This window comes from Gorilla gorilla, chromosome 14, assembly GCF_029281585.2.
Source record: "Gorilla gorilla gorilla isolate KB3781 chromosome 14, NHGRI_mGorGor1-v2.1_pri, whole genome shotgun sequence".
Taxonomy (NCBI): domain Eukaryota; kingdom Metazoa; phylum Chordata; class Mammalia; order Primates; family Hominidae; genus Gorilla; species Gorilla gorilla.
The window spans coordinates 110,517,206-110,541,996 of NC_073238.2; the positions used below are offsets into that span (position 1 = coordinate 110,517,206).

Below are 24,791 nucleotides of genomic sequence, written 5' to 3' on the forward strand. Positions count from 1 at the left end.
TCTTAACCCTCAAAAGTCCTAGGACAACTAAGGACTTAAAAAGTGGACAAGTCTTCCATTTCAGTACTATTAAAATGTAACACTTAAATTGGCTTTGTCTGAAGATTTTCTCTTTTATACCCCATTTGTACATTTCTGTTAAGGTCCTAAGTTGGGAGGAAGGACACTATAGCCTATCTGAAATTTCCAGCTACAAACAGAAGGAACTGCCTTCTCAGTTAATGTATTCTGCATATCTTAGAAAGATCCAAGGAGAGCTACGATATGTAAATGTATATAGAACTTTCCCAGAAAGCTCAAACCTTCCAATTTTTTTTTTTTTTTTTTTTTTTTTTTTTGAGACGGAGTCTTGCTCTGTTGCCCAGGCTGGAGTGCAGTGGCATGATCTTGGCTCACTGCAACCTCTGCCTCCCTGGTTCAAACAATTAACTGCCACAGCCTCCCGAGTAGCTGGGATTATAGATAGGTGCCCACCACCACACCTGGCTAATTTTTTTTGTATTTTTAGTAGAGATGGGGTTTCACCATCTTGGCCAGGCTGGTCTTGAATTCCTGACCTCGTGATCCACCTGCCTTGACCTCCCAAAGTGCTGGGATTACAGGCGTGAGCCACTGCACCCGGCCAAAGCTTCCATATTCTTAATCGTCATGACATTGTAGCAATATATGAGCAGCCAGCCTGAGTCTGAAGATAAACAGCATGAACACGTGGAGCAGGCATGAGGGCTGTAGGGAAACTGCAAGAAGAAGGGAGGTCCAGGTCCTCTTCCCAGAGCCTCAGGAGCTCTCACTGAGCAGGCACCAAACCCGCTCCCTCCCTACCCCCAGGCCCAAATCAGTGCTTCATGATCTTTAAAAAAAAATTATCATTTTAATCTTAATGCCAGCTTACAGGTCACACCTCAGACACCCTGAACTCTGCAAACCCTTTTATGCTGAGCAAATCCTTTGGGAATGCTTCTATGATAAACAGAAGCTTAATATGCATATTTATTGCCTTATACTAGGATTCTGTTTCTAATGAAGCATACAGGAGACAACTCAGCTTGCATTCCTATTTTGAACACATTTCCAACCTTCACTCAGTTCTGTTTTTCCTGATCAACTCAGTCTACTGGGATAAGCATCCCTCTGACAGACACTCCCAGGGACTGGGCCGCCGTGGCTTGGAAGGGCCACTGGGAACATAAGTGCCAAGGTCTGAGGAAACCAGAATTGAACATATATAAAAAGCATAAGGGAGTAACCACTGCTTGCAGCATTTCTGAGTGGATTTCAACTGCTCTAAGTCTTCTTGGTATTTATATACTTCCTTGTTATTACAGGAGATTTGTATAGGTATATCTTTGAGTACAGTGTGCCATTTGTAGGTACGGTTAAAAAGGATTTTTCCTTCTTACACTGTTTTCCCTAACTACATGCAATTTTGCTCCTAAGTATGAAGATGCTTTTTCTCTAAACTATCTGTTAAAAGGATAATTCTTTAGAGATAAAGCATCTTCATACTTAGGAGCAAAATTACAAGTAACTAGTTAGGGAAACCAGTATAAGAAGGAAAAATCCTCTCTAAAGTATCTGTTAAAAGGATGAATCTTGGGCCGGGCATAGTGGCTCACACCTGTGATCCCAGAACTTTGGGAGGCCAAGTTGGGCGGATCACCTGAGGTCAGGAGTTCAAGACCAGCCTGGCCAACATGATGAAACCCTGTCTCTACTAAAAATACAAAAAATTAGCCGGACGTGGTGGCAGGCGCCTGTAGTCTCAGCTACTTGGGAGGCTGAGGCAGGAGAATCACTTGAACCTGGGAGGCGGAGGTTGCAGTGAGCCAAGATTGTGCCACGGCACTCCAGCCTGGGCAACAGTGAGACTCCATGTCAGAAAGAAAAAAAAAGGATAATTCTTTTAACAAATTACGTACATTTCACTGTCAAGTTTTCTTAGGATTTTAGATACCCTGTCACTTCATATATACCACCGGTTGCACTATTTTGTTTCCTGCAATGTTTGTGGCTTTGTTATCTCAAGTTACAGTGGAAAGACTTCATTCTACGGTTAATGTTTGTGCAAACAAAATAGCATCTATTCCTCCTACTGAATGCATAAACATTAAGCAATTGTGGAATGAGGGGAGGGCTCTCCCTGTAGGACAGGGCCTCAGATGAGAGGAAATTCATTATGGACATTGTACAATGAAAAAAAGCAGCATTAGCAAATCTAGAGCTTTTGTCCAAAAAGTTGGTACTGCTGTTATGAATAAGTATTAGCAAACAATGCAGGCATAAAAATATTCACCGAGCAGTTTAGGATTTATATGAATGGATGTTAGCCCTTCACTGCATTTGAGGATCAAATCACAAAAGCTCTTCACGTGGTTCATAAACTCACTTGCCTTGTCACCCAGGCTCCAACCTCATGGGCCTTCTTTCAGTCCTCAAACGAATAAAACTCCTTCCATACTATTCTTTCTTGCCTGGCTAGCACGAACTTTTACTTCAGGTTTCATCCTAAAATGTTACTTGTTAGGTCTGTCTTGACACTTGCCCTTCACAACATTTTCATTTGGGTATTAATGTCTGTCATTTATACTGTCTAGTAACCTTAAGAGGACAGCTTGGCACACGGTAGGTACCTAAATTATTTGTTAAATTGTTGAAATATTTGTTCAATCTGTTGAGGGCAGAGAGACCTACTATATTACTGGCCTTATTTAGATGAAACTTTTTAGAAATCATTTTCTGGTGGAAGCAGACTGTGGGGAAACAAAGGAAAAGCTACCTACCAGCGTGAGGAAGACAAACACAGCAGAGGTCTGTGGCAGGACATTTGTATGGAAAGTAGTTTCAATCTGATGCTCTAGACTAGACACTCTACTACAGGATTAGTTCTATTTATTTCAACATTCATCTTACCCAGTAAAGGCAGTACCATAATTATTCCTCCTCTCCTTTTCCCGAAAATTTTAAATTAAACATAAGGTTGATCTGGAGCCCTTGTCATTCAAATAATGGTTTGAAGCCCATCTTTAAAATCTGAATAATTTTTATTCAATTCTAATAAAAACCTTTCGTTTTTAAAGTAAAATCACATCAGGTAGGATACAAACTTTACATAGTTGAGCAGATCCACATGATTGAAGTAAACTTCTTCACTTCAAGTAATTATTAACTGTAGAGGAGAAGATTATTTTCCAAATCAGAGATCTTTACAACGGAGGTGTTACTAGTTCTAAGTCAAGAGGCTTTACCTGAGAATTTCTCAGAAAATAGAAGTTTGTATTTGGTAAATAGGGTTAACAAATAGAAAATGGGGAACAGCTGTCACATTACCATAACACTTGAAGACTTTAAAAAAGAGAGGTTCTAGAATGGGCTTACCCACCTGACCGAGCCCCTCTAACTTACAAAGTTACCTGTAATTTTGGCCATCAAAGCACTGGACCATCATGTTTCCTCTTCCTCACTCTGCCACCAAAGGTGAGATTTTAACCAATCAACTGGTTCTTTAGAAGTGAGTGGAGCCTCTTCAGTCTATGAAGTAACAGAAGTGGGTGAGACAATGGCTGGGTCATAACTTCTGCTTGTTGGTTTGAGCATGGGCCCATCAGCACCTTTTACTTCATCTCTGTAACTATGGATCTGAGACACATGATCCACGTGTTCATCTGACTTGTCCCGTACCTCCTGCCCATGAAAGTATTCTGTTGGGTCCCTGAAGCCTCTTCTGGGCAGTGGCAATTTGTTGTCTGGTTGCTTTTCAGGTGTTGGAGTCAGGACCTGGCACACAGCAACAAGCAGTTCTGTGGGCAGGTCCCACTTGTGTCAGACTACATGTTTAATATTAAAAGCCTGATTTTATAACCCCAGGCTGACATGGCTTTAGGTGCCTTTAGAAGTATTTGATGCTATCCTTCTAGGCGCTACGTTGTTCTCTAGGAGCTCGAGGGTAACTGGAGCCAAATGACAGGCATTTCCCAAATACAGTCTTTTGGACCTAAGTGTTGGAGGTGGTATGCCGACTTTGGATTGTCTTAATGCTCAGATTCTGGGTCTACTTTCTACATAAAGCTCACACATCACTGTGGGTCAAACACAAATGCTTCTCATTCTTAGTTTAGATACACTGTTCTGACACTTTTTCTAAGAAGGCAGAAAGAGAAGACATTTATCACTTCCCATAGTTAGAAACTAGTTCCCCCACATCCCGCTGACCTCCACTACTTCCAGGATTTGATTTTTGTTAAAACTTGACATAGGGCCTGCAGCCGAGAACCAGAATTTAGGATCCTGAATATACCATGAAAGCCGTTGGACTATATTTGTTCAGCATCTCCAGGACAAGGAACTGAATGGCTTTCTCTCCAAGTGTTCGCAAATAAGACCTATGGTTCAGTTATGTAATGTGTCCCTGAGGAGGGTACATTTTTGTATGGCACAGCAGTTTGTATGCATGAGAGCTCTTGACGTAACAGCATTTTTAAAATAAGCCATTTAATTAAAACATCTCACTGTAAAGAAATACCTTATTTATAAATCTGGATTTTCTGGTATAAGGTGTCACTCACCTGGAAATGTAACATGTAAATTGGCCACTCAGATCACAAGACGCAAACAGGGAGGGGGGCCATCAAGACTGTGTTTACATTGTTCTGTAATTTTAGCTTAATACTCCATGAAAATATGGGATCTAGAATACTGGAGAAGGCCATTGTAGGTAATAAAAGTAGGAATCCGGTGTCTCTGCCCAGCTGATCATCCTTTCTATAAGATTCTCACAGAAGTGAAGACAGGCTGGTAACAAAGGAAAACAAAGTACCATCTTATAGTTGAGGTTTGTGCCCCAGCCACCGCAGCAGACCTCTGGGTAGCTGGGTGGAGCATCTGGCCTGACCTAGAACCTTACGGAGTCTCACCTCTCACCAATCCCCAGCTTCAGCTGACTCCCAAGAGTGAGCCAGAGAGCACCATGACATTGGCCGCCCCAGGACCACTTACTGCTCCAGCCTCTGAGTGTACCCTATAGGATACTCTGAACTCACAGGAATAACCTAGTTCCACCAGAGCAGGCCATAAATGGTGCACTCCATTTTAACACAGACAAACACGAACAAGTAACAAAGGGAGGATGACTGCAAGAGGGAGAGGCAGGCGCTGTCTTATTAGGAATGAATGGAGCTGATGGGAGGAGTAGTATTTTAACTCTATGGGCTGTTCTGTCAAACACAGAAGGATTAGCCTTGTTCTGAAAAGCTCACAGGAGTGAGCTTCGGCTCATGATGGAACTGTGTGTACAGAGCTGTCCAAAGATGGACCAGCCTGTCTCTAGAGGTGGAGAGTTCCCTGTTGTCCCGGAATTTCCAAGATGGCCTGAGGCTCAGCTTTACAGGCAGGGCCTTAGAAGAGGGGCCGGCACACTGGCTGGGGCCCAATTCTATTAAATGCTTCTCAAACTTGTCTAATTACAGAACCATCTGGAGAGCTTTTTAAACAATCATGATTTACCAAGCTTACTTTAGACCTAATGAATCAGACTTTCCACAGGATGAGGTCCAAATGGCACTGAGTTCTCTTCCAGTCCCATGATCCTGTGATTTTAGAATAGTTGGATAGTTTTTAAACATTTACTATTATTCATCTATTATTAATACACATCAGAAAAACAAACTGGTTACATCCTCAACTTAGTTCCCATAAAAGTACCTAGTACTTTTAAAAAGAGAATACACATATATCCCACATGCCCATAAATGCTTTTTATGACATAAAATTAGAAACATTAAAAAATCCAAATACCACATAAGATTAAAACATTGTTTAAGATAAATGATTACCATGCAACAATATTCCATTTTAAAACAATAGTTAAGGAATAAATGGGCTTAATTATTAATTGTTGTTGTCTCAGAAGGAAAAATACAAAATAGGTTTCTGTAATTTTAAACGCATTTCTGTAATTTTATTATTATTGTTATTATTTTTTGAGACAGTCTTACTCTGTCGCCCAGGCTTGAGTGCAGTGGGCACAATATCGGCTCACTGAAACCCCTGCCTCCAGAGTTCAAACAATTCTCCTGCCTCAGGCTCCCAAGTAGCTGGGATTACAGGCGCCCACCGTCATGCCCAGCTAATTTTTTGTATTTTTCGTAGAGATGGGGTTCTGCCATGTTGGCCAGGCTGGTCTCAAACTCCTGAACTCAGGTGATCCACCTGTCTTGGCCTCCTAAAGTGCTGGGATTACAGGTGTAGCCACTGCACCCAGCCTAAATGCATTTCTGTAATTTTAAATGCATTTTGTGAATAAGGAAATGTGGATGCACATAAAACCAGATACAAAAGGCTATAGTTTGATAAACACCAGCTAGTCCGGTACCTTGGCTATCTGGCAAAATGTCAAACTTTAACTGGTGATCAGGAAAAAGGAACAATCAGGTTTTAAATACTCAATGGTCATTTATTATATAACTTAAACTCATTCAATACATTAAATACCTGTTTTAAATAATTACAATTTTTAAAAATTAAAGAATATGTCACTGATCTTAATAAGACTTCCAAATCTTCTCAGCAGGGGCTCCACACTTCCCCAGCAGGCGGCAGGTTTCCTGTCATGCTTTCGCCTTCCTTCTCATATACACCAGTGCTAGAGTTCATCATGTGTCAAAACTATAAGGGAGAAAAGTTTATTTAGCTCCTGGCATCTTAAACATAAAATTATCTTAAATATTACTTACGTATGATGAGGAAGCACCGGTACTGACTGAGGATCCTTTATTTGCTAGTTCAGTACCTACATGCTTCATTACGCAACACGAGAATAGCTCTTTGTACACTGTGATGTCTATTATATTGTCTCATAACTACTGGTCTTTCTACCCACCTAGAATGTGAGCTCCCATGAGTCTATGAGGACAAGGAACCTACCTTACTTATCTTTGTTATCTTTAGGATCTAGCATCCTGCCTGGCAGATAAGAGGTCTTGAAGAATACTAACAGATTATTCACTGTGAATACAGTATTCTACCCTTAATGTAATGGAACAACAGAAAGCAGAGGACATATTAATATATAGTCATCATCTAAGATGGGAGGACACAGCACTCTGACATAGACATAAGTACTACATAAATACAAGCACAATTCTGATGAGACTCTCAGAGAACAAAATGGTCTCTTCTGCATCACTGAGCTGTCACATACCAACTGATGTAAATCACTGAGAACTCAATATTTTCAGGCAGAAATTAAATAAAATACAATTTAAATGCATGCTGTTCCACAATTCAAGATGGCAGACTATATTTCTTCACTAAATTCTACTGGAAAGATAATAAATATAAAAAGGAAAAACAATAATGAGAACGAGGGAAGTGGTTACAAGACACTTGTTGGGGCAAAGTTATCAGTGAATTTCAAGAAATGGGAAACAGGGATAGACTGCATGAAACAGCTTCATCCCAGGATACACAGCTGAAACGATGAGTTGGCTTTCCTGATGGAGGAGGCTGGACGAGGCTATAACAAACGCCAGTGAACAGGGAGTCACACAATGAGGCTATCAAGTAAAGGACCGTCTGTGGAAAATCTGTGCCTGTCAGCTCCCCACCCCACTCTCATTCTTCTGAATCCAAAAGAGAAACTGACAGCCTGGTATTAGCTATCCTTTTTTGTTTGTTTGTTTGTTTGTTTTTTGAGATGGAGTCTCGCTTTGTCGCCCAGGCTGGAGTGAGTGCAGTGGCGCGATCTCTGCTCACTGCAAGCTCCGCCTTCTGGGTTCACGCCCTTCTCCTGCCTCAGCCTCCCGAGTAGCTGGGACTACAGGCGCCCGCCACCATGCCCGGCTAATTTTTTTGTATTTTTAGTAGAGACGGGGTTTCACCGTGTTAGCCAGGATGGTCTCGATCTCCTGACCTCGTGATCCTCCCAAAGTGCTGGGATTACAGGCGTGAGCCACTGTGCCCAGCCGACAGCCTGGTATCTATTCTAAGATAAAAAGTGGAAGTCTATTCTTGAAAGAAAATTGAACAATTTTGAGAGAGAGAGACAAAGAGGGAGAAATAAAGGGTGGGAGAGAGGGGGAAAGAGGTTTTTGGTTTATTTATTTATTTTTTTTGGAGACGAAGTTTCACTCTTGTTGCCCAGATTGGAGTATAATGGCATGATCTCAGCTCACTGCAACCTCTGCCTCCCGGGTTCAAGCAATTCTCCTGCCTCAGCCTCCTGGGTAGCTGGGATTACAGGCATGCGCCACCACGCCTGGCTAATTTTGTATGTTTAGTAGAGACGGAGTTTCTCCATGTTGGTCAGGCTGGTCTCGAACTCCCGACCTCAGGTGATCCACCCGCCTTGGCCTCCCAAAGTGCTGGGATTACAGGTGTGAGTCACCGTGCCTGGCGGAAAAGAGGTATTTTTATATGAGCGTCTGCTCTTGAGTAAAGCACCCTCATTTGGGCTTTTGGGGTGGTGTATAGGATGGGCTTTGATCTGTTCCATGACCATACACCTAGAAGGAGGCCTGCCAGTTGTACACCGTGGGTTAGTTAGTAATTAACCCTCCCATTTGGGGAAGGCTCTCGGAGAAACACATTTAAACCCTGGCAGAGGAAACCCACACCAGTTATTATACTGATCAATCTCATATTTCATTCTTAAATATATACAAACAGCCAAAGATCTCCAGGTTTTTGAGGAAGACCAGTAACAAAAGAAAAAAGGGCCAAGATGAATACATAAGACAGCTTAAACAAAAAGGAACTGAAAAGAACTAAAGCAATATTCAAAACAGTTCTAACTGGTATTTCAGGGGATATTAGAAAAAATCCGCGAAACCATAAAACAAGAACAAAATGAAATTAAAAAGAAGCAGGGAAAAGAAAGATCTGTTAGAAATTAAGAAGTGATTACCCTGCTAAAATAAATGAATAGAAAGATTGAAGATAATGTCAAAGAATTTTTTCAGAACACAAATGAAAGGAAAAGATATACAAGAGAAAATATAAGTACAAAAGATCTATAGGACTAAGAAGACAATTCTATTTACAGTAGCATCAAAAGGATCAAAATAATTAGGAATAAACCTAATCTAGGAGGTGATACATGTGTATACTGAAAATAACAAAAAATTGCTGAGAGAAATGAAAGAAGACACAAATAAATGGAAAGACATTCCACGTTCATGAGCTGGAAATTTAATATTAAGATGTCTATACTACCCAAAGCAATCTACAGATTCAGATTCAACAAAATCCCTATAAAAACCCCAATGATGCTTTTTATAGAAACAGGAAAATTCATCCTGAAATTCATACAGAATCACAAGTGATGCTGAAAATATTATGAAAAAGAATGAAGTTGGCAGATTCACATTTCCTGATTTTATAACATATTACAAAGCTTCAGTAATGAAAACAGTATGGTCCCGGCATAAAGACAAATAGCCCAATGGAATAGAGAGCCCCGAAATAAACTCTTGTGTATATGATCAATTCATCTTTGATAAGGATGCCAAGAATACTCAGTGGGAAAATAACAGTCTCTTTCATAAATGGAGTTGGGCAAACTGGATATCTACACACAAAAGAATAAAGCTGGACTCCTATCTTACATGACATATGAAAATTAACTAAAAATGGATTAAAAACCTAAATATAAGACCTGAAATTATAAAACTCCTGAGGAACACATAGGGAAAAATCTTCATGACACTGACATGGCAATGACTTCTTACATATGACACCAAAAATATAACAAAAGTAAAAATAGATAGATGGGATTATATTAAACCTAAAAACCTTTGTGTATCAAATGACACCATCAACAGAGTGGAAAGGTAACCTAGCAAATCAGAGAAAATATCTGCAAATCATGTATCTGATAAGCCATTAATATTTACAATATATAAAGAAACCCTGCAACTCAAAAAGAAAAAATCAAATAACCTGATTAAAAAATGGACAAAGAACTTGAATATACATTTCTTCAAAGATGATATACAAATAGTCAGCAAACATAAGAAAATATGCTCAATATCACTAATCATTAGAGAAATGCATAACAAAACCACAATGAAATTATTACCTCAGACCCATTAGTATGACTGCTATAAAAAAAAAAAACCCAGAAAATAAGAAGTGTTGGTGAGGATATGGAGAAATTGGAACTCTTTTGCACTGTTGATGGGAGTGTAAAATAATGCAACTGCTATGAAAAATAGAGGTTCCTTAAATATTCATATGATTTGGCAATCCTATTTCTGGATATATATATCCAAAATAATGGAAAGCGGGGTCTCAAAGAGATATACACACACATGTCCATAGCTGCATTACTCACAGTAGCCAAAAGGTGAAAGCAAACCAAATGTCCATCGATGGATGAATGGGTAAACAAAATGTGGCAATATATATATACAACGGGATTTTATCCAGTCTTTTAAAAGGGAAGGAAATTCTGTCACATGTTACAACATGAATAAATCTTGACAATATTATGCTGAGTGAAATCAGCCAGTCACAAAAAAAATAAATACTATGTTATCCCACTTATATAAAGTATCTAGAGTCAAATTCATAGAGTAGAATGATGTTTGCCAGGGGCAGGGAGAGAGGGGGAAGGGGAACTGTTAATGAGTATAGAGTTTCAGATTTGCAACACGAAAAAGTTCTGGAGTTCTATTTCAAAACAATGTGAATATACTTAACATTACTGAACTTAAAAATGGTTAAAACAGTAAATCTTGTTACGTGATTTTTTTAACCACAATGAAAAAATACATAAAAATGGTATAGGATTGAACCAAGAGGTATAAAAATCCAACTAGTTAGAATCCTGGACAGAGAGAACAGAGATAAGGGGGAAAGAGATTATTTAAAAACAAAACAAAACAAAACAAAAAAAAAACACACAGTGGAAAAAAAAAAGTCCAAGGCTAAACAAAGACAGGAGTCATTAAACACACAAGCAGACAAATTTATGGGATGCAATAACAAAAGTGATCAGGGAAACTTATAGCTGTAAACACTAACATCAAAAAAGAAAAAAGATGTCAATTCAGCAACCCGACTTTGTAGCTTAAGGAGCTGTATGTAGCTGGTCAGGCAGGAATATGGGTAGCCTGGGCATCAGATTTATGGTTGATATCTGAAGTGGGGCAGTCCTGCAGGCTGGGCCCTTAATCTGTGGGGTCTGAAGGTTAACTCCAGGAGTTAATGTCAGAGTTGAAATGAATTACTGGAGATCCAGTTGGTGTCCAGTGAATTGGAGAATTGGTGTTAGAAAAACATTATATATTTGTTGTCAGGAAGAAAGAACATCAGACGGCAGTACTACTCAAAGTGATCTACATATCTGATGCAATCCCTATCAAAACCCCAATGACACTTTTTGCAGAAATAGAAAAACCTAAAATTCATATGAAATCTTGAGGGACCTTAATAGCCAAAACAATTTTAAAAAGAAAAAAAATTGGACTCACTGATTTCAAAACTTACTACAAAGCTACAGTAATTAAAACAGTATGGTACTGGAATAAGAAGAGACATATAGACTAAAGGAATAGAGAGCCCAGAAATAAATCCTTGCATATATGATCAAATGATTCTGACAAGGGTGTTCAGACCATTCAATGGGGAAATGACAGTCTCTCTAACAAATTGTGCTGGGACAACTAGATAGCCACATGCCAAAGAATGAAGTTGGACTCCTACTTAATATCATATTTAAAAATTAAAGATAGATTCAAAAATCTAAGTATAAGACCTAAAACTATAGAGCTCTTAGAAGAAAACATACATGGAAATCTTTGTGAATTGGATTGGGCAATACAGTTGACCCCTGAATAACATGGGGGTTAGGGACACTAAACCCCTGCACAGTTGAAAATCCACATATAACTTTTGACTCTTTAAAAACTTTACTAATAGCCTACTGTTGACTGGAAGCCTTAGAGATAACATAAACAGTTAACATATTTTGTATATGTATTATATACTGTATTCTTACAATAAAGGAAGCTAGAGAAAATGTTAAGAAAATCATAAGAGAAAATATACCTTACTATTCATTAAGTGGAAGTGGGTCATCAGAAAGGTCTTCATCCTCATTGTCTTCACATTCCGTAGGCTAAGGAAGAGGAGTTGTTAGTTTGGTCTTGCTGTCTCAGGTGGCAGAAGTGGAAGAGGTGGAGGAGGTAGAAGGGGAGGCAGGAGAGGCAGGCACACTCAGTGTAACTTCACAGAAATACCTTGTAATTTCTGTCTGATTTTTTTGTTATTTCTCTAAAATCCTTCTTCTGCTGTTTGCTCTAGTTTCAGTCTCCGTATCACAGAGGGATCCGTGTCATAAAAAGCAAAAGCAATCTTTAATAATTGGAACTCTTCTGCCAATTGTCTAATGTCAATTTGTTTTCTGGCACTGCTTCTATGTCTTCTTCCTCGTTGTCTGGCACTGGTTCAGAAGCACTCATCTCCATCAAGTCATCTTTTGTTAATTCTTCTGGTGTGGTGTCTTCTAGCTCTTTAATTTCTTCAAGAAATCCGTATCTTGAAACCCTCAGCCCTCACCTTTTTTTTTTTGCCGTATTCACAATCTCTTTCATGATTTCCTTGGTTAGCTTTGTCGTAAATCCTGTGAAGTCATGCATAACATCTGGAAAGTTTTCTCCAGCAGGAATGTATTGCTTGGGGCTTGATAACTTTCATGGCTTTTTCTATAACAATGATGGTATTTTCAATATTATCACCCTTCCAGACTTTCATGTTCTATCAGGGTTCTCTTCCACAGCACTGACAATCTTTTCCAAAGAGTACTTTGTGTAACAAGGCTTAAAGGTCCTTATGACACCCTGATCTAGAGGCTGAATTACAGATGTTGAGTTTGGGGGCCGATAGACACCTCCAGTGTTGAACTCATGGAGTTCTGGGTGGCCAGAGAGCATTGCCCAATATCAAAAGAACTTTAAAAGGCAGTCCCTTACAGGCAACATACTTCCTGATCTCAGGGACAAAAGCATTGATGGAACCAATGCAGAGAAAGGGTTCTTGTTGCCCAGACATTCTGTTGTACAACCAAAAGACTGGCAGCTGGTATTTATCTTTATCTTCAAGGCTTGGGGGTTAGCAGCTTTATAGATAAGAATATTACTGATCTTAAGGCCAACTGCATTTGTATAAAATAATAGAGATAGCCTATCTCTTCCCGCAAATCCTGGTTTTCATTTTTCTTCCTTACAAATAAATGTCCTTTGTGGCATTTTTTTTTCTACGAACAGGGAAATTTCATCTTCATTAAAAACCTGTTGAGGCAGATAATCCTTTCTCCTCAGTGATTTTCTTTTTTTTTCTTTCATAATTGAGATTTTATTAGTTGGGTCGAGGATCAGCACACAGACATTTCAATTTGTACACAACTCTTCACATATGTACCAAAAATCTAAAAAGCCATGTATTGCAAATTCTTTGTAAAGTTACTCTAGTGACTTTCCAGCTTAATATCCGGAGGCAAAATTTCCTTAAGAGGCTATCACGTACCAATATCTTCACATGTTGATAAGCTGTTAAATACGTCCTACCAATTCATAACTGAATAGCATGTACACTACATACTCAAATTTTCATTCACAGCACATTCACAAAGTTATTGGAAAAACAGGACTATCACAACTAAATATGGTACAGAGTGCATACAATTCAGACAGGGAAATCCACGAATTTGGAGTGGTTTTCTTTAGGTAACAATTCTACTAAAAAACAACATGGGAACAGAAGTAATTTAAGATGTTTAAGACATTCAGTAGAGAACCGTGACTCCATATTGCTGTTTAGTATGCTTTGTATTATAGGATATAAAAACTAACCCCCCATCTATGGAATGTTAACCTGACACCTAAGATAGTCAAAGCCTCCTATAATTCAATATCTCACACTATTTTCTGATTGTACCCAAAAATAAACTGGTGAATGACTTACCTCTTTTTTAAAAAAAGCATTTACACTTAAAAAATGGGATGAGGTGGGATTCCTTCCTGCTTCAAAATGTTTCTAGAGCTACTAAAAAACTTGCATTTACAAAATAGTTGATAAAAATATTCCTCTGAATTGTACAAGAAGGGAGACAGGAACCACTGATAAGACATGGTATAGGATATTAATCAGACTTGGCTTCTTTCTCTCGAGCTTCATTGGAGGCTGAATTCTCCTTGGTTTTTGTTTTTCCATTTTCTGCAGGCAAATCTTCTTTACTTTCTTGATTAGCCACTTCAGCCCGTTTTCCCTTTGCTCCTCCTTTCCCTTTTGTTTGCACGTTCTGTCTGGAGATTTATCCTTTTCTGCTGCCTTTTCTGGCTTAGTTTCCACTTTTGCAGGGGCAGGTTTAGCTGACAAGTGTGCAGATCTCCTCTCATGAACTACTCCTTCACTGTCCCTTCAGTGGAGCTGACCTTCCTCTTGGCATCCTAGCAGCAGGGAGGGTGTGTGCCAAGTGCCTGCAGACTGCAGCCTCTCCGCAGCCTCAGCACACTGAGAGAGGCCCTTAGCGAAGTTGGGCTGCCTGGCTGCTGCCTCTTGGTTGGCAGAAGCTGCTTCTCCTATTATCTTGACTTTTAAAAACCAAACCTCATTCTAAAATTATCAAACCATCCTTTGCTGGCATTAAATTCTCCAGTTTTAGATCCTGCACCTTACTTTTGCTTTAAGTTGTCAGATAATGACTTTTCTTTTTCTTGAATTACATTAGTCTACAGGTAAGCCTTTCTTATAGTAATCCTGCACCCACATAAAAGCTGCATTTTTAATATGAGATAAATAGGTATTTTGCAAGAATTATAAAGTTTTGGTGCCTGCTGACACAGCTGCAGTGACAACTTCACAAAATTTTCATTTCTTTTTTCAATGGTCCTTACACTGGATACATTTATCTTGAAATGGATAACCACATGTGACGACCTCAATCTGTTGTACATATCAAGCAATTCGACTTTTTTTTGTAATATCATGGCTTTTTTCTCTGCTTCTTGGGAGCACTTCCGGCATCACCAGTGATAATCCATGACTTCATTTGGGTCCCATGGTATTATTCAAGTTTTATAGTATTGCACTAAACATGGTATGAACTGCTCATGTGGAGATGATTAGTGTTTTAAGCAGATATACCACTTGAGCTCACTCCAACAGCAACAGGAGGTGGCTACGATATTATTACAGTAGCATAGTATATACTACAGTTAATTTTATGTTTGTTTATATTTCTCAACTGCCTATGATGCCATGTATGGTCTGTGTTTGTGTGTATACATTTATCAATTTTAACTTTTAATAATAGACTTGTGGATATTTTATACAGTAAATAAAACGACTAGTATCTACATATGTTTTATGCATTCATGACATACCTAGCTTTTTAGTCTTTTCAATATTTCTAGGCTACATGGTTCTTCTGCAAGTTTTTTCAAATTGTTGCAAATATCCAAAAATTTTTCCAATATGTTTGTTGAAAAAAATCTACAGATAGGTGGACCTGTGCAGTTCAAACCTGTGTTGTTAAAGGGTCAAATGTAGTTTCTTAGCTATAGTACCAAAAACACAAGCAAGGAAAGACAAAAAAACCTGAGTATCAAAAATATAAACATTTGTACCACAAAGGACATCATCAAGAAAATGAAAAGACAACCAAAGATGGGAAAAAATTTTATAAATCACACCTGGTAAGGTACTTGTATCTAAAATATACAAAGAACTCTTACAAATACACAACAAAAAGAAAACACAATTCAAAAATGGGCAAAGGATCTCAATAGATATTTCTCTAAAAAAGATATATAGACCGCCAATAAGCACACAATAAGATGGTGAACATCATTTGCCATCAGGGAAATGCAAATCAAAACCACAGTGAGATACTACTTCTCAGCCACTATGGTATTTTTAATCAAAAAGACATAATAAGTATTGACAAGGATGTAGGGAGATTAGAATCCTCATATACCTCTGGTGGAAATGTAAAATACAGCCAGTGGTTTTGGAAAACAGTCTGACAGTTCCTCAAGTGGTTAAACATAGAGTTACCATATGACCCAGTGATTTCACTAAGTATAAACCCAAGGAAAATGAAAACATAATATCCACTTAAAACCTGTATATAAATATTCATAGGAATATATTTTAACAGCATAATGCTAAGTGAAATATGCCAGTTACTAATTATGACACTGGACAATCCTATCCATGTGAAATCTCTAGGCAAATCTGTGGAGACAGAAGTAGATTCGTAGTACTTTATAGATCAGTTGTTCAGGGTCAGGGAGATGGGGAAATTAGGGGGTGAGCTAAAGAGGACAGGATTTCTTTATGGGGTAGTGAATATGTTCTAATTTTGATTGCTGTGATGGATGCACAACTCTATGAATATACTAAAAGCCATTGAACTATACACTTTGAATTAGTGAATTGTAAAGTATGTGAATTATATAACAAAGCAGGAGATAATTGTTTAAAATGCAAATAGAAACAATGTAATATGGGATTAATAATATATAATAGTAAAATGCATTATAACAACAGCATAAGAGAAAAGAGGAAAAAACAGAAGTATAAGGTTGCAAGGTTCCTACACTATATATGAAACAAAGTAATATAATTTAAGGCTGACTATAGTGTGTTAGAGACACATATTCTAAACTGTAGAGAAACTTCATTAAAAAATAAAGGGAGTATGGTTAATAAAATAATACTGGAGATAAAATGGAATTTGAAGAAAAAAACCCAAAACAAGGCAGAAAAAGAAGGAAAAAAGACATAAGGAGCACAGATCAAACAGAAAAATACGAAATGGCTTCTTTAAATCCAATCATATCCATAATTACAATAAATGTAATGCTTTAAATGAAAGGTTAGCAAACTTTTACTGTAAAAAGATAGATAATAAATATTTTTAGTTGTGGACTGTGTAATCTCCATCAAAACTATGCAACTGCCACTGCAGCACAAAATAGCCACAGACAATACATGAATGAATGAGCAAATCTATGTTCCAATGAAATTTTAGAAACACTAGAAATTTGGATATAATTTTCATGTACCACAAGTTATTACTCTTTTGATTTTTTCCAACCATTTAAAAATGTAAAAACAATTCTTAGGAGCTGTATAAAAGCAGATTTACCCATAGAACACCCTTGTATAAATTGGCCCACCCTTGTATAAATACTACAGTGACAAGCAGTCTTTAAGACTGGATAAAAAGACCCAACTATATGCTCTCTGCAAGAAACCCACTCTTATATACTAACAGATTTTAAGTAAAAGGATAAAAAATACTCTATGCAAACATTAAAAACACAAAAGCTTGAGGGTCTATATAAACATCAGATAATGCAGTCTCCAGAATGAGAGATTACAGGCTAATTATATAGTTTGAATTTTTGTCCCCATCTATATCTCATACTGAATTGAGTTGTAGTTCCCAGTGCTGGAGGTGGGGGCTTGGTGGGAGGTGGTTTGGCTCTTGGTGGCAGTCCTTCATGGCTTGGTGCTGTCTTTGCGATAGTGAGTTCTCATAAGATCTGGTTGTTTAAAAGTGTGTGGTACACTGTACCCACCTTACTCTCTCTCATCTTGCTCCTGCTTTCACCATGTGATATGCCTGCTCCCACTTCACCTTCGCTACCAGTAAAAGCTCCCTGAGGCCTCCCCCATTTATGAGGTAGTGAAAATGTTCTAAAGCTGATTGCTGTGATGGATGCACAACTCCGTGAATACCCTAAAAGTGATTGAACTATACATTTTGACCGGTGAATTGTATAGTATGTGAATTATATCTCCCCAGAACCCAAGTGATGTTGGCACCATGCTTGTAGAGCCTGAGAACCATGAACCATAAATCTCTTTATAAATCACCCAGTCTCAGGTATTTTTTTATGGCAGTGCAAGAATGGCCTACTACAGAAAATTGGTACCAAGGAGTGGGACACTGCTATAAAGATACCTGAAAATGTGGACACAACTTTGGAATTGGGTAATAGCAGAGGCTGGAAGAGTTTGGAGGGCTCAAAAGAAAACAGGAAGATAAAGGAAAGTTTGGAACATCTCAGAGATTGGTTAATGGTTGTGACCAAAATGCTGATAGTGATATGGACAGTGAAGTGAGGTCTCAGATGGAAATGAGGAACTGGCTGGGAACTGGAGCAAAGTCATACATGTTATGCTTTAGCAAAGAACTTGGCTGCATTCTGTTTGTGCCCTAGGGATCTGTGGAAGTTTGACTTCAAAGCGATGATTTAGGGTATCTGGTAGAAGAAATTTCTAAGCAGTAAAGTATTTAATATGTGTCCTGGCTGTTTCTAGCAAGCTATGCTCAGATGTGGGAGTAAAGAAATGATTTAAAGTTGGAACTTTTAAAAGGGAAGCAGGGTGTAAAAGTGGAAAATTTGCAGCCTGGCCATGTAGAAAATAAAAGCTTGTTTTCAAAGGAAGAATCCAAGCAGGCCGTGGAGCAACCACTTGCTAGAGATATTCACATAACCAAAAGTGAGCCAAGAGCTAACATCCAAGACAATGAGAAAAAGTCCTCAAAGGCATTTCACAGACCTTTGCAGCAGCCCTTCCCATTACAGGCCCAGAGACCTAGAAGGGAAGAATGGTTTCATAGTCTAGGCCCAGGGTCCTGCTGCCCTGCACAGCCTCAAGACACTGTTTTCCTCATTCTGACCACTCTGGCTCCAGCATCATCTAAAGGAGCCCCAGATACAGCTCAGGCTGCTACTTCAGAGGGTGCAAGCCATTAGCCTTAGTGGCTGGCATGTGGTGTTAAGCCTGTAGGCATGCAGAGTGCAAGAGTGAATGAGGCTTGGCAGCCACTGTCTAGATTTCAGAGAATGTATTTAAAAAAGTCTGGGTATCTAGGCAGAAGCCTGCTGCAAGAGTAGAGTCTTAGAAAGAACCTCTACTAGGGAAGTATGGAGTGAAAAAGTGGGATTGTACCCCCCACAGAGTCCCCACTGGGGTACTGCCTAGTAGAGCTATGAGAAGAGGGCCACTGTCCTCCAGAGCCCAAAACAGTAGATCCACTGGCAGCTTGCACCTTCAGTGTGGAAAAGCTGTAGGCACTCAACTCTAGCCTGTGAGAGTAGCCTCGGGGGTTGAACACTGCAAGGCCACAGGGGTGGAACTGCTCAAGGCTTTGGGAGCCCACCCTTCATTTCAGTGTACCTGGATGTGGGACATGGAGTCAAAGGAGATTATTTTGGAGCTTTATGATTTAATGACTGCCCTGCTGGGTTTTGGACCTGTGTGGGCCTGTAGCCCCTTTCTTTTGGCCAATTTTTTCCTTTTGGAAGAGGAATGTTTATCCAATGCTTACATCTCCTTTGTATCTTGGAAGTAACTAACTTGTTTTTTATTTTACAGGCTCATAGGCGGAAGGCATTTGCCTCAGATCTCATGTCCTTCTCACGTTATAAAATACAATCACGCCTTCCCAATAGTCTCCTAAAGTCTTAACTCATTACAGCATTAACTCAAAACTCCAAAGTCCAAAGTCTCATCTGAGGCAATCTCCTTTGACTTCAACTCATTCTATTAGACAAGCATTACTTTGACATTAACACCAGATAAAGGCATTAAGAAAATTATAGAACAATATCCTCCATGAACACAGACGCAAAAATCTTTAAGAAAATTTCAGGAAATTAAAACCAGCAATATATAAAAAGGATCCTCCATCATAGCCAACTAGACTTTATCTCAGAAATACAAGGTTGATTAAACACTGTAATGTCAATCAGTATAATTTATATATTAACTACAAGAGAAAAGCCATATGATCATCTCAACAGATATTGAAAAAGCATTTGACATACTCAAGTATCAATTTATGATTAGAACTCCCAGTAAACTATGAATAAAAGGAAACTTTTACAGCCTGATAAAGGACATCTATGAAGACCCAAAGCTAACATCATACATAATGGTCTAAAACTAAATGCCTTCTCACTAAGATGAAAAACAGGCATGGAAGGGTATCTGTTCTCAACCCAGAGGCTCTTGACAGTCCAGCACAACAAGAAAAATAAATAAAACACATTACTATGAAGACTGGAAAGGAAAAAGTAAAACTATTTTTATTTGCTGAAGATATGATCCACTGTGAAGACAATCCTGTGAACTCTACAACTATAACAGGACCCATTATGAAAAAATTCCTAAGAACTCCACTAGAACTAATAAGTGAGTATAGCAAAGCCACAGAACATAAGTCCAATATACAAAAATTAATTGTATTTCTCTGTATAAGCAACCAACAAGAAATTTAAAAATACCATTTATATTAGCATTCAGTTATAAAATTCTTAGTAAAATATGTACACTGCAAACTAAAACTCTGCTAGGAGTAATTAAAGACCAAAATAAATCAAGAAACATATCATATTTATGAATTGGAAGCTCAACATAATCAACACATTAATCTTCACCAAACTGATTTAACAAGAGTTGCAATCAAAATCTCAGTGGGCTTTTTTGTTTTCCAAAGAAATTCAAAATCCAAAACTTAAAAAAGAGCAAAAATCTTGAATAGGCACTTTGCAAAAAAACTTATAATATACAGATGGCCAATAAGCACAATGATATGGTTTGGATCTGTGTCCTCACCAAATCTCATCCCCAGTGTTGGAGGTGGGAGGGTATAATTCCCTGGTAGGAGGTAACTGGACCACGGGGGCAGAGTCCTCATGAATGGGTTAGCAGCATCCCCTCGGTGCTCTTCTTGTGATAGTGAGTGAGTTAGTGTGAGATCTGGTTGTTTAAAAGTGTGTGGCACCTTCCCCTTCTCTCTCATGGTCCTGTTCCTCCAATGTAAGACACCTGCTCCTGCTTTGCCTTTCACCATGAATAAAAGCTCCTTGAGGCTTCCCCAGAAGCAGATGCTGCCATGCTTCTTGTAGAGCCTGTGGAACCACACGAGCCAATTAAACCTCTTTTCTTTATAAATTACCCAGTCTCAGGTATTTCTTAATGGCAGTGTAAGAACGAACTAATATTATAATTAGTCTGTAGGGAAATGTAAATTGAAACTACAACAATATATCACTATGCATCCATTAAATTAAGAGAGTGATATCAAATGTTAGTGAGGAAGTACAGCAATTGGAACTCTCATATGTTGTTGGTTAGAATGTTACAACCACTTTGGAAAACAGCTTCTCAGCCTCTTAGGTTAAATACAAGCTTTCCATATGACCCAACACCCCCATACTACTAGGTATTTACAGAAGAGAAATGAAAACATATGGTCCAGACTAAGACTAATAATAGCCCCAAACTGGAAATAACCCAAAAGGTTCATCAAATAGAAAGGATAAGCATAGAATAGTATATCTATACAATGGAATAGCATTCAAGAATAAAAAGGAATAATCTACTGATATATTCAACAACATGATAAGTCTTTGGTTTCAATTTTGTGAATTCAAACAAAAGAATATATACTTATTCAATGTATGGCACTGGAGGAAAGGCACAACTGTTACAACAGAAAGCAGCTTAGTGATTGTAAGAGTTGGGTGTGGAAAGGAAGGTTCTGCCACAAAGGTGAATTGCAGAGCTGCATGAGGTAAGGAAAATGTTCTACATCTTGGTTGTGATGGTGGTTACATGACTGTATATATTATTAAAAAGTCACTAAACTGGGCTGGGCACAGTGGCTCATGCCTGTAATCCCAGCACTTTGGGAGGCCAAGGCAGGTGGATCACTTGAGGTCAGGAGTTCGAGACCAGCCTGGCCAACATGGCGAAACCCCCTCTCTACTAAAAATACAAAAATTATCCAGGCATGTTGGCACATGCTTGTAATCCTAGCTACTTTGAGAAGCTGAGACACAAGAATCACTTGAACCCGGGAGGTGGAGGTTGCAGTGAGCTGAGATCACACCACTGCATTCCAGCCTGGATAGCAAAGCAAGACTTTGTCTCAAAAAAAAAGTCACTAAACTGTATGCTTAAAATTGGTGAATCTTATACCTCAGTAAAGATTAATAAAAACAAACAAAAAATCAAAGTGTAACATAAGATCATAAACATTCTGGTATAATCAGTAAGTATAAGGGTAACAACTCAAAAGTTAGAAAAATTTATACTCAGATTAAAAGGAAAGACCACATGCAGTGCCTCAGGCCTGTAATCCCAGCACTTTGCGGGGCTGAGGTAGGCAGATTGCTTCAGGCCAGGAGTTGGAGACCAGCCTGGACAACATAGCAAGACCCTGTCCCTACAGGAGAAACAAAATTAGCTGGGCACGGTGGCACATGCCTGTGGTCCCAGATACTTGGGAGGCTGAGGTGGCAGGATTGCTTGAGCCCAGGAGTTTGAGGCTGCAGTGAGCTATGATTGCCACTGCATTCCAGCTTGGGCAACAGAGTGGCAGCCTGTCTCTAAAACACAAAATAAAAACATTGGAAGGAAAAAAACCACAATGTCAGTATAAAAAATATATACCTAAAACTTACGAATGTTGAAAACAAAAGGCTGAATGAAGACATGCAAAAGCAAATTCAAAAAAATTCTAAAAATTCTAAAAGCAAATTCTAAAAAATAGCAAAGATTATAACATTAGAAGCTTCATTAAAGAAAAAAGCCATGATGAAAAACTTATATTCTAAGAGGGAGCAATATTACAGATGACATTCATTGCCCATCATGAAATTAAACTAGAAATTGATACCAAAATTAGGAGAAAACCCACTACTATAGGAAATTAAAATGAAAACAACAACTTCTCTTTGAACCAAATAAAAAATTAAATCCAACTATATTATAAAAATTATAATAAAAGTCTAGTATTTATCAGAATCAGAACCTGGGAGAAAAATGCATAGCACCAAAAATACCCTGGCCAGGCACTCATGCCTATTATCCCAACGTTTTGGGAGGCCAAGGCGGGAGGATGGCTTGAGCCAGGGAGTTCCAGAACAGCCCTGGGCAATGCAGTGAGCCCTTGTCTCTACTGAAAACAACAATAATAAATTAGCTGGGAGCAATGGTGCACGCCTGTAGTCCCAGCTACTCAGGAGGCTGAGGCTGGAAAATTGCTTGAGCCCAGGAGATCGAGGATGCAATGAGCCATGACTGTGCACTACATGCAAGCCTGGGAGGCAGTGTGAGACCCTGTCTCAAAAAAGAAAAGAAAATCTTTGCATTGACATCTGTTTCCAGAACAACATGGTGGCAGCTTATTTGTGAATTGTCCCTCTTTCTTGTTGTTAATAATATATAACAACATGAAGAAAACAAAACAAAATCCACAACAACATTTCAGCAAAACTAAGAAACAGAAAACCTGCAAACTCAAAATTGTGGTTAAGTACTGCTGAAAACAGAGTTGTACAGCAGAACTGGATGGGAAGTTGCAAAGGTACTATGGAAGAGAAACATGTTAAGGGAAAGGTGGTCTGACAGGTGCTCAGAAGTCTCTAGCATCTTCCAGAAGAGCAAGGGCCTGTTACTGAGAGGGAGTGCCTGTGAGTGTGATGTAGCTTGAACAAGGCAGGACTGATTACTGGGGAGGCAGAGAGAGAAAGCTAATCAAGGCTCAGGCTGCAGGTACAGAGGGGGAAGATCTCACAAAATACCAGCTATAGTGGTGTCACCTGGGATGGCAAGAGGAGGGATTTATGAAACAGAGACCTGCAGGAAGAAGCCTTCCTCAACCAGGCTAGGACTTGAGAGCCAGAGCTGCGGACACATGGAAGAGTTACCTCTAGGCCTTTCCCACAGCAGCAGTAGAGAAAACACTAAACTACAAAGCTGAAACAACCATGACCCATTATATATTACCTTCCCTAGGATCCTTCTGTGCTCGAAGTCTAGGAAACTCTTTCATTCAAAAATTCACTCAAAATACTATGAGAAATAAAAAATAGGCTAACATTCATACAGTTAATGAAAACTTACCCCAAAATCACACAAAGTAGATGAAAATTATAACTTAAGATTCCAAGATGAGCTAAAAAGTTTTTAAATATTGATAATATATTACCTTTCTTGGTGTTTCCCTTTATTATACTCTTGAATATGTTTAAGCTTCTATTACATTTGTCAACTTTCAACATCACTTGACTGCCAGTTATTACAAATAGAGTAGTAAGCAAGTTTATTCTTCTGTTTACTTTTTCTCCCCTTTCTATTTTTTGTTGTTGTATTATTCCTGCCTTATTAGACTGTCTAACATTTATTTATATACCATTGTTATCCTTACATCTATCTTTGATTTAGTCACTGCTCACCACCAAAATAAATAAGCTTATGGAAGCCCTGAAAGCATAATGAATAAAATAGACCTTATATATACACACACACACATATACATGTATACATATGTATGTGTGTATGTAATAGTATATATGTATATATGTATGTATGTATCTATACTTTGGTAAAGAGAATGCATCTTCTCTTTAAGAACTCATGAAACATTCATAAAAACTGGTATTAGGCCACAAAGAAAACAACAACAGATTGTAAAAGGAAGAAATAATACAGACAATATTATTTGATCTCAATACAATAACAATAGAAATAACAAAATCAGAAAACATAAAGGCTCTTTCACATAGGAAAACATCAGTCTTCATTATACAACTCTTAGGTCAAAGGGGTAGAATCAACTAAAACTGAGCTAACACAATGTAGAAAAACAGGAGAAAAATAAAAGAAAGCATGAATGTACAAAATAAAGAACGAAATAGGCCAGATGTGGTGGCCCATGCCTGTAATCCCAGCACTTTGGGAGGCCAAGGTGGGCAGATCACTTG

General features: G+C 38.5%; 1 protein-coding gene and 1 pseudogene across 2 annotated transcripts in view; both read right to left on the reverse strand.

The window, feature by feature from the left end:
- Window positions 1-6,427: 6,427 nt before the first annotated feature.
- The window catches only part of UGGT2 (UDP-glucose glycoprotein glucosyltransferase 2), a 251,796-nt gene continuing 233,432 nt past the window's right edge, over window positions 6,428-24,791 (reverse strand). For both annotated transcript variants that reach the window (XM_019039934.4, XM_055360304.2), the window contains exon 39: window positions 6,428-6,660. In XM_019039934.4, coding sequence (XP_018895479.4) covers window positions 6,638-6,660 — 23 coding nt within the window. In that variant the 3' untranslated portion in view covers window positions 6,428-6,637. The remainder of the gene's footprint in view (window positions 6,661-24,791) is intronic.
- LOC134757052 (non-histone chromosomal protein HMG-14-like) lies at window positions 14,138-17,509 on the reverse strand (annotated as a pseudogene).